Consider the following 10195-nt stretch of genomic DNA (forward strand, 5'->3'; position numbering starts at 1 on the left):
CGATTGCAGAGCCTCTGGCTCTGATCTTCAGGTCGTCGTTGGTCACAGGTATAGTGCCAGAGGATTGGAGGATAGCGAATGTTGACCCATTGTTTAAGAAGGGGAGCAGAGACTTCCCCGGGAATTATAGACCGGTGAGTCTTACTTCTGTTATGGGCAAAGTTTTAGAAAAAATTATTAGGGATAGGATTTATAGTTATTTAGAGAGTAATGAATTGATTGGAGATAGTCAGCATGGTTTTGTGAAGGGTAGGTCGTGCCTTACTAACCTGATTGAGTTTTTTGAGAAAGTGACCAAAGAGGTGGATGGGGGTAAGGCAGTTGACGTGGTATATATGGACTTTAGTAAGGCGTTTGATAAGGTTCACCATGGAAGGCTTCTGCAGAAAATGCAGATGTATGGGATTGAGGGTGATTTAGTTAATTGGATCAGGAATTGGCTAGCAGAAAGGAGACAGAGGGTGGTGGTTGATGGAACGTATTCGTCATGGAGTTCGGTTACAAATGGTGTGCCTCAGGGATCTGTTTTGGGGCCACTGCTGTTTGTAATTTTTATAAATGATCTGAATGAGAGAATAGTTGGGTGGATCAGTAAATTTGCTGATGACACCAAAGTCGGAGGAGTGGTAGATAGTGAAGAGGGGTGTCATAGTTTACAGAGAGACTTGGACAAGTTGCAGAGCTGGGCCGAGAGGTGGCAGATGGAGTTTAATGCAGAAAAATGTGAGGTAATTCACTTTGGCAGGAATAACTGATGTGTAGAGTATAGGGCTAACGGTAGGACTCTGAATAGTGTGGATGAACAGAGGGATCTAGGTGTATGTGTACATAGATCCCTGAAAGTTGGGAATCAAGTAGATAAGGTAGTTAGGAAGGCATACGGTGTCTTGGCGTTTATTGGTAGGAGGATTGAATTTAGGAGCCGCAACGTCATGTTGCAACTGTACAAAACTCTGGTGCGTCCGCACTTGGAGTATTGTGTGCAGTTCTAGTCCCCACATTATAGGAAGGATGTGGAGGCATTGGAGAGGGTGCAGAGGAGGTTTACCAGGATGTAGCATGGTATGGAGGGAAGGTCCTATGAGGAGAGACTGAGGGATTTGGGGTTGTTTTCGTTAGAAAGAAGGCGGCTAAGAGGGGACCTTATTGAAACATATAAGATGATTAGAGGTTTAGATAGGGTGGACAGTGATAGCCTTTTTCCTCGGATGGAGAAAGCTAGCACGAGGGGGCATAGCTTTAAATTAAGGGGTGGTAGATATAGGACGGATGTCAGAGGTAGGTTCTTTACCCAGAGGGTGGTGAGGGATTGGAATGCCCTGCCTGCTGCAGTTGTAGATGCGCCTAGTTTGGGGGCGTTTGAGATCCGTGGATAGGTTTATGGATGGAAAGGGATTGGTTTAGGTTAGAGGGTCATTGCTTTTTTAATTGGTCGGCGCAACATCGTGGGCCGAAGGGCCCGTTCTGTGCTGTAATGTTCTATGTTCTATCTATTGCCCTCAGTCTTTGCCCACTCCCTGACCCCGTATCTATTACCTCCCACCCACTCCCTGACTCCCTTTACCCCCCCACCCACTCTCTCCCTATCCATTACACCCCACTCTCTGACTCCTTATTACCTCAGCCCTTGCTCACTCCCTAACCCCCTCTTACCCCCAGCCCCTGCCCACTCTCTAATAGGCAGGGGCTGCGGTAATAGATAAGGGGTCAGAGAGTGGGCAGGGGCTAGGGGTAAGAGGGGGTTAGGGAATGGGCAAGGGCTGAGGTAATAAATAAGGAGTCAGAGAGTGGGGTGTAATGGATAGGGAGAGAGTGGGCGGGGGGGGTAAAGGGAGTCAGGGAGTGGGTGGGAGGTAATAGATACGGGGTCAGGGAGTGGGCAAAGACTGAGGGCAATAGATAGGGGTGTAGAATGAGCAGGGTGAATAGGGTGTCAGGGTGGGCAGGGGCTGGGGGTAATAAATAGGTCAGGGACTGGGGTAATAGATAAGGGGTCAGGGAGTGGGCAGGGGCTGAGGTAATTAATAGGGGGTGTAGGTAGGGGCTGCGGTAATAGATAAGGGGTCAATTACCCCAGCCCCTGACCCCCTATCTATTACCCCAGCCCCTGCCCAGTCCCTGACCTATTTATTACCCCCAGCCCCTGCCCACCCTGACACCCTATCTACTACCCTCCAGTCCATTCCCTGACCCCCTATCTATTACCCCCAGCCCCTGCCCAGTCCCTAACTATTACCCCCAGCCACTGCCCACTCCCGGACTCCCTATCTATTGGTCCCAGACCCTGCCCACCCCCTATCTATTACCCCCAGCCCCTGCCCACCCTGGCCCCTTATTACCCCCAGCCGCTGCCCACCCTGACCCCCTATATTACCCCCAGCCCCTGCCCACCCTGACACCCTATCTACTACCCCAGCCCCTGCCCAGTCCCTGACCTATTTATTACCCCCAGCCCCTGCCCACCCTGACCCACTATCTATTACCCCCAACCCCTGCCCAGTCCCTATCTATTACCCCCAGCCCCTGCCCACCCTGAGCCCCTATCTATTACCTCCAGCCCCTGCCCACCCTGAGCCCCTATCTATTACCCCCAGCCGCTGCCCAGTCCCTAACTATTACCCCCAGCCCCGTCCACCCTGACCCCGACCCCCTATCTATTATCCCCAGCCCCTGCCCACTCCCTATCTATTACCCCCAGCCCCTGCCCACCCTGGCCCCCTATTACCCCCAGCCCCTGCCCACCTTGACCCCCTATCACCCCCAGCCCCTGCCCACCTTGACCCCCTATCTATTACCCCCAGCCCCTGCCCAGTCCCTAACTATTACCCCCAGCCCCGTCCATCCTGACCCCCTATCTATTATCCCCAGCCCCTGCCCACTCCCTATCTATTACCCCCAGCCCCTGCCCACCCTGGCCCCCTATTACCCCCAGCCCCTGCCCACCTTGACCCCCTATCTATTAACCCCAGCCCCTGCCCACCCTGACCCCGTATCTATTACCCCCAGTTCCTGCCCACCCTGACCCCCAGCCCAGTCCCTGAACCCCTATTACCCTCAGCCATGACCCCTATCAATTACCCCCCAGCTCCTGCCCACCCTGACCCCCTATCAATTACCCAGCCCATTCCCTGACCCCCCATCTATTGCCCCCAGCCCCTGCCCACTCCCTGACCCCCTATTATCCCCAGCCCCTGCCCACTCCCTGACCCCCTATTATCCCCAGCCCCTGCCCACTCCCTGACCCCCTATCTATTGCTCCCAGCCCCAGTTCCAGCCCATTCCTGACCCCTTATCTATTACCCCCAGCCCACTCTCCCATCTAGCCCCATCTGTCCACTCCCTGACCCCCTATTATCCCCAGCCCCTGCCCACTCCCTGACCCCCTATCTATTGCCCCCACTCCTACCCACTCCTTGACTTCCTACCTGTTGCCCCCCACTCCCAACCCATTCCCTGACCCCCTATCTGTTGCCCCCACCCTCTACCCACTCCCTGACCCCCTATATGGTGCCCCCACCCCTGCCCACTTCCTGACCCCCTATCTGGTGCCCCCACCCCTGCCCACTTTCTGACCCCATATCTGGTGCTCCCACCCCCTGCCCACCTATCTGGTGCTCCCACCCCCTGCCCACGCCCTGACCCCCTATCTGGTGCTCCCCCCTGCCTGGTGCCCCCAACCCCTGCCAACCCCCTATCTGGTGCCCCCACGCCCTACCCACTCCCTGATCCCCTATCTGGTGCCCCCACTCTCTACCCACTCCCTGACCCCCTATCTGGTGCCCCCACTCTCTACCCACTCCCTGACCCCCTATCTGGTGCCCCCACTCTCTACCCACTCCCTGACCCCCTATCTGGTGCCCCCACTCTCTACCCACTCCCTGACCCCCTATCTGGTGCCCCCACTCTCTACCCACTCCCTGACCCCCTATCTGTTGTCCCCAGCCTCTACCCACTCCCTGACCCCCTATCTGTTGTCTCCACCCCCTGCCCACTTCCTGACCCCCTATCTGGTGCTCCCACCCCTTACCCACCCCCTATCTGGTGCCCCCACCCCTACCCACTCCCTGACCCCCTATCGGGTGCCCCCACTCTCTACCCACTCCCTGACCCCCTATCTGGTGCCCCCACTCTCTACCCGCTCCCTGACTATCTGTTGTCCCCAGCCTCTACCCACTCCCTGACCCCCTATCTGGTGCCCCCACTCTCTACCCACTCCCTGACCCCCTATCTGTTGTCCCCACCCTCTACCCACTCCCTGACCCCCTATCTGTTGTCCCCACCCTCTACCCACTCCCTGACCCCCTATCTGTTGTCCCCACCCTCTACCCACTCCCTGACCCCCTATATGGTGCCCCTACCCCTGCCCACTTCCTGACCCCCTATCTGGTGCCCCCCACCCCCACCCCCTGCCCACTTCCAGTCCCCCTATCTGGTGCCGCCACCGCCTGCCCACTTCCTGACCCTGCCCATTCCCTGACCCCCTACCCATTGCCCCCACCCCCTGACCCCCTACCCATCGTCCCTACCCACTTCGTGACCCCCTATCTATTGCCCCCTCCCACTCCGACTCCCACTTCGTGACCCCCTATCTATTGCCCCTGGCTCCGCCCCCTGGCCGCGTTGGCAGCCAATGAGGAATGGGAGGGTAGCGGCGGCCTGTCAGTGAGGGAGAGAGGCGGTGGAGAGGTTCGGATGCAGCAGTGGCCGGGCCGGGCTGGGGAGGGAGGCTGGCTGGCAGGCCGGCCGGCTGGCTCTGAGTGAGTGAGTGAGCCTGTGGGTACATAAGGTGCGGTCCGGTGGAGCGTGGGGGGGGGGCCGGCTGGCTCATCCGGGACTCGGGGCCCAATTCGGAGCGGCTCAGTCAGTCAGTCCGTCAGGCCCGGCCCGTTAACGCATCTACCCAGAGCCCAGGCTCCGGGCTCGGCCTTTCCCATCCCGCACAGCTCCGCACCCATGGCTGGATTGTCGGCGGCGCACGGAGAGTCGGCCCTCAATCTCCAGGAGAAGGAGCTGAGCGAGCGCTTCAAGCGCCTCTACCCGGCTGTCAATGAGCAGGAAACACCGCTGCCGAGGTGCTGGAGCCCAAAGGATAAGTACAGCTACATCGGCCTGTCTCAGAACAACCTGCGGGTTCATTACAAAGGTGAGCGGATGGGGCCTGGCACCCAGGGGCGGCCTGACACTGTTACTGAGCCCAGTTAGAGGGCGGGTGATGGGGGGGAGGAAATGGCAACCTGAGCTGATGGACACCGGCTGCCAGGCAGGCTCCTGGCCCTACATAGCAACAGTTAGCACAGGTAGAAAGACAGCCGAACCGCAGCAATATCTACACAGGGGCCAGGCCTCTCAACACAACTGTCTGCAATAAGGCGACTGCCAGAACTCAGTGCAGCCACCAAGCTAGGTACAGGCCGAGACTTGTACAGAACAGCTCGCTCCTCCAGACTTCCGTACACAATAAGGAAATGGGTGTGGGGGGTGACGGAGAAACGGGCCCTGGACACCATGACCGTAAATAATAGGTGCCATTGACCTGCTCAGGTTATTTGTTGAACACTAACAACAGAATTGAGTACAGTTCAAAGACTTCAAACCTAAGTGGAGGGGTGTCCAAGAGGCAATTTGTAGAAAAAAAAATGACCTGAACCTAAACGTGTCTTCCACTAATGCTAAAATTCACTGCATAAAGGTAGGAAACAAGTTAATTGCACAAAAGAGCATTGTTAGAGGTATGAAAATGACCCTAACTACTAAATGATTGGGAAATATGCCATTTATATATTCTCAATAGTTATTCAAATTAGTAAACTTTTAAAGCAAATACATGATGGTGAATCAAGTATGTGGCAAATGAATGATTCTGCAAATGTCAGTGACATGTGAGAAGATATATGAACAATTGACTCCCTTAGATTTTTTAAAAAATAAACTAAATGAAGGCTTCCAGTCAGAGACGTGGAAGTGAGAGTAAATCAACATTTGACAGTTAATTTGGAATCGGGTGCTGGATTGAGTTACAGTACAACTGTAGTCATCTTTGGGGCAGAGAGTGAGGTCAAGAGAAGAATGATCTGGCTATAAATTCAGCTGAATAGAATGAATGAATGATCTGTTTGTATCCTGAGTAAAATGGGTTTGGGCAAATGGACTCTTAGTGATTTTCAGTAAACAACTCACTGAATTCTATAATCTTACAGTGAAAACTCATAAGGAATTGATAGGTTGAACATTGAGGAGAAGAAAAAGGGCAGAGCTATATTATTTATAAATATTAGGTAATTGGCCATGCTAAATTGCCCTTTTGGGGGGGGTAAATACATGCAGTTAAGGGGATAGGGCCTGGGTGGGATTGAATCGTACAATACAGAAGGAGGCCATTCGGGCTGTCAAGTCTGCATCGACCACAATCCCACCTAGGCCCTCTCCCCATAACTCCATGCATTTACCCTAGCTAATCCCCTGACACTAAGGGACAGTTTAGCATGGCCAATCCATCAATCCCGCACATTTTTGGACTGTGGGGGGAAACCAGAGCCCCCAGAGGAAACCTACGCAGACATGGGGAGAACGTGCAAACTCCACACAGATGGTGACCCAAGCTGGGAATCAAATACGGGTCCCTGGCATTGTGAGGCAGTGTGCCACCATGCCACCCCTGTTGTTGCTGCAGGTTTGATGGGCCAAATAGCCTCCTTGTCCACCGTAAGGATTATATAATTAGTTTCATGGCTGTGTATATGTCTCCAAACAATATAAAAGGCACCAATATTGGCATAAACATGATAACCAATGTATTACTCTTTATGTACAATTCTTTTCAGTTTTGAAAACTTTGGACTTGCATTGATCTGAATGTCCCAGCGGTCATGCATAGAGAAGGGATTAACTGATTTTGAACCAAGAATCATAAAGCTGTGGTTTTGGATAATTTTTGTTAATTGTTTTTAGAATGACCCTGTTTAAATGTAAACCTGAAACTGACAGCAGCTCTCGTTTTCTTAAGTGTACTAAGAATCTAATCATAGCTCACTTTTTTGACGAAGATTCATGATGTATTTTGTGTGTGAACCCTGGTGACTTTATATGGTGCCTCATTTGTTAACAATTTGACTTTGTTAATTTTATTTCATTGTATAGTATGAATTTAGGTAACGATGAAAAATTTAATGGAGTTGTTTTCATACCAAATCAAAACAGAAAATGATTTGGATCCACTGCCTGATTTCTTTCTTTTTTGGTGGACATGTATTACTTTTTGTCTGCCATCTTATCAAATCAATCTTAATGTTGCGATTTACTTCATATATTCTACTAAAACATCAGCTGGTATTGAGATTTATTTTACAAATATCTCTTTTAGCTCACCACCACTGCCCCCCCCACCCGACTCAGATGTCAGCGTAATATTATCTGTGCTTTTCATTCGAGGTATCGGTACTCAATGATGTCACTTGAACGCAAAATGTTCCATTCTGCATAATGACACCAAAGCACAACTGCAGTTGTTTATGAAGTAAATTATTTAGTGAATAGAGTATTATATCTATTGCGGCTCAGACCAGTCCACGGTAATTCTTTTTTAAAAAGTCTGAACACTGTCCCATCTTGATGTTGTAGGTAATGTCAAGTGTTTGTGCATTGCTATATCAGAACTTAATTAAATTTTTTGTAATGGAATTCTAAAGATAAACTGGATTTTGCTCAACCCATCGCACTGGTATTGCACTGTAGGTGAATCTACTCATCTGTGAATAGTACCATGAGATCTTTAACATCTACCTTAACCATTGGAACAACGTAGAATCTTGGTTTCATTCAAAATGCAGGACCTCTTTTAAGGCCTTGGTGCTGTACTGAAGTGTCTTGGGATGAGGTTTAAATTCTTAATTTGTTGACTTGGTTATGAGGTTCATCAACCAAAACCAAGTTGATTTTGTTGCTACAACATGATAATCAAAGCATCAATTTGGGTAAAACATGATCAAGTAAGGCCTGTTTTCCGTAAATCTGGCAAAAAACTGCGGATGCTGATCTGTTTCCGGTATTTTCTGTTTCGGGTCAGGAAGCATAAGAGAGCTCAGATGAGTTAAGGTTTCAGGCATTGGATGAGTGAAGTTTTTGGGTGTGTGCCCTTTCTCTGCACAAGGGTGTGTACCTGAAATATTAACTTGCTCGATGTTGCCTGAACTGAATATTTCTAGCAATTGTCTTTCAGTCCTATAAATGGAGGAATGTATATTCATTGAAGGTGTTATTGGTTGAGACAGGAATATTATTCCTGTCAACGGTTCTTCCTTAATTAACCACCAAAACAGATTATCCAATTATTCATTCACTTGCTATTTCTGGAACATCATTTCCCACCTCTTGCCAGTTTACATAGCTACCCTTGACTCCTACTTGATTTTGTTTTAGAGTCAGCTCGCTATATCCATCTACTACCTAGCTCTTCACAGTCATGAGGTTACTCTTGCAGCATTTTATCAAAGATCTTTTGAAAATCTGAATATATTCCATCTACTGTATTATCCTTGTCAACTCTTGCTGTTACTACTTCAAAGAATTCAATAAGGTTGGTTAGGTATGTCCTTCCCATTTGAAATCTGTGCTGACTATTTTTTATATTTTCAGCTTGGAGATGTTTTTCAGTTAACCTTTTGAGTAAAGATTCCCTGATCTTTCCTCCCGCTGACATTCAGCTAACTGATCTGTGCATAGTTCCTTGAATATGATGTCTCTCCTTCCATGAAATATCATAACATTAGCTAACCAAATTCCTTGGGCATAATTCCTCATTGTAATGAATTTTTATACATGTATGTAATAATGCGTGTACTGTTTTTTCCTTAACTTCTTTAAACATGAATAATGCAATCCAATTGACCACAGGTTTTTTTCTTGCTAAGTTTGATTAGTTTATTAATTATCTCCTCGCCATCCCTTGCATCATTTTCTATACTAAATGTCTTTTTGCTTTTTGTTTGTTCTCTTCTGACATCTGCATTTAATCACCCTAGTAAATAATGAAGCAAAGTCACTATTTAGTATTTCTATCATTTTGCTGAGATTTCCCCCTGTGGTTTTACTTTGAATTTTGTTTTGTTAATGTATCTGAGAATTTTATTTTTATATCCCTTGACAGTATAATTTTATACATCCACTTTGTTTTCTGAATTTTTAAATGTACTTTTTCCTAATCTATCAATTCACTTTTGGAATCCTCTGTTGTTTACATACATAGTGTATATCTTTTTCTTAACCCATATCTTTTTATTCATCCATAGTGTTTTATTATTGAATTTTTTTTTAATGATCTATATTTCTCCTGAACTCTCAATTTTTCTAAATATTTCCCACTGCTATTTAATCCCTTTGTCATTTATTTCTGGTTTACCTTCATCGGATCCATTTTCATCCCTCTATCAATTTATTTTCCTCGTGTATTACTGTGGTCTTTGTCTTTCTTGATTATTATTTTAAACTTATGTTTTGATCGCTATTGCCTAGATATTCCCCCACACTTAATTCTCTTATCTGCTCTGGTTCATTTCCATCACTAGATCTAGCAGTGAATCCTGTCTGGTTGGCCCTCTTGCATATTAGGTAAGAAAGGAGTCCTGAAAAAAGTGTTTTTGTGTTTGGGGTGTGTTTTTTTTTCTAAACTTGTAGCATTGTCTGGAACCACTGGTTTCAAGTTATTGATAGAGGAATAATCTATGTAATTTTATTTATATATTACAGTTTATTGTTGAGTCATTACTAATATTCTAATATTTTTAAAATTTCATGATAAATATATGGCATCAGAGTTTACCCATATGTTTAGCATCTTGAGAAATTTTAATATCACCATATTGGTATTATGCTTTGGGCTCCTGGCAGCAGCATTGTGAGATAGCACGCTGCAACCCTTGAAATTGCATCAAACAAGTGATGCATTTCATTTACTGGCACAGAGGTTAGATATGAGGTTAGAAGGAGAAGGAAATAGACAAATTAGTTGCACCGTCCATAAAAGACTATACAATGAGAATGCATCTTTTTGCACCACCATATATGGAAAGTTTAATTAGGTATGCTGTAATAAAAAAACTTATTCCCCATGCTGCTGTATTGCATCTCTATAGATGTGTTGATGTGATATATAATCACAGGATCATTAGATCATTTAATATTGCTTTATGCTGATATTAAT

General features: G+C 47.6%; 1 protein-coding gene across 3 annotated transcripts in view; it reads left to right on the forward strand.

The window, feature by feature from the left end:
- The first annotated feature begins 4688 nt into the window (after positions 1-4688).
- The window catches only part of ranbp9 (RAN binding protein 9), an 85790-nt gene continuing 80283 nt past the window's right edge, over positions 4689-10195 (forward strand). The window contains exons 1-2 of one of the 3 annotated variants that reach the window (XM_080204568.1): positions 5080-5143; positions 9561-9603. Coding sequence is in view for 2 of the 3 variants with exons in the window: in XM_080204559.1 (XP_080060685.1) it covers positions 4954-5143 (190 nt within the window). In the remaining variant the exon portion in view is untranslated. Of the gene's footprint in view, positions 5144-9560; positions 9604-10195 lie in introns of all 3 variants that reach the window. The other 2 variants (XM_080204559.1, XM_080204549.1) reach the window with 2 other exon arrangements.

This window comes from Carcharhinus amblyrhynchos, chromosome 2, assembly GCF_965287045.1.
Source record: "Carcharhinus amblyrhynchos chromosome 2, sCarAmb.v2.hapA, whole genome shotgun sequence".
NCBI lineage: Eukaryota > Metazoa > Chordata > Chondrichthyes > Carcharhiniformes > Carcharhinidae > Carcharhinus > Carcharhinus amblyrhynchos.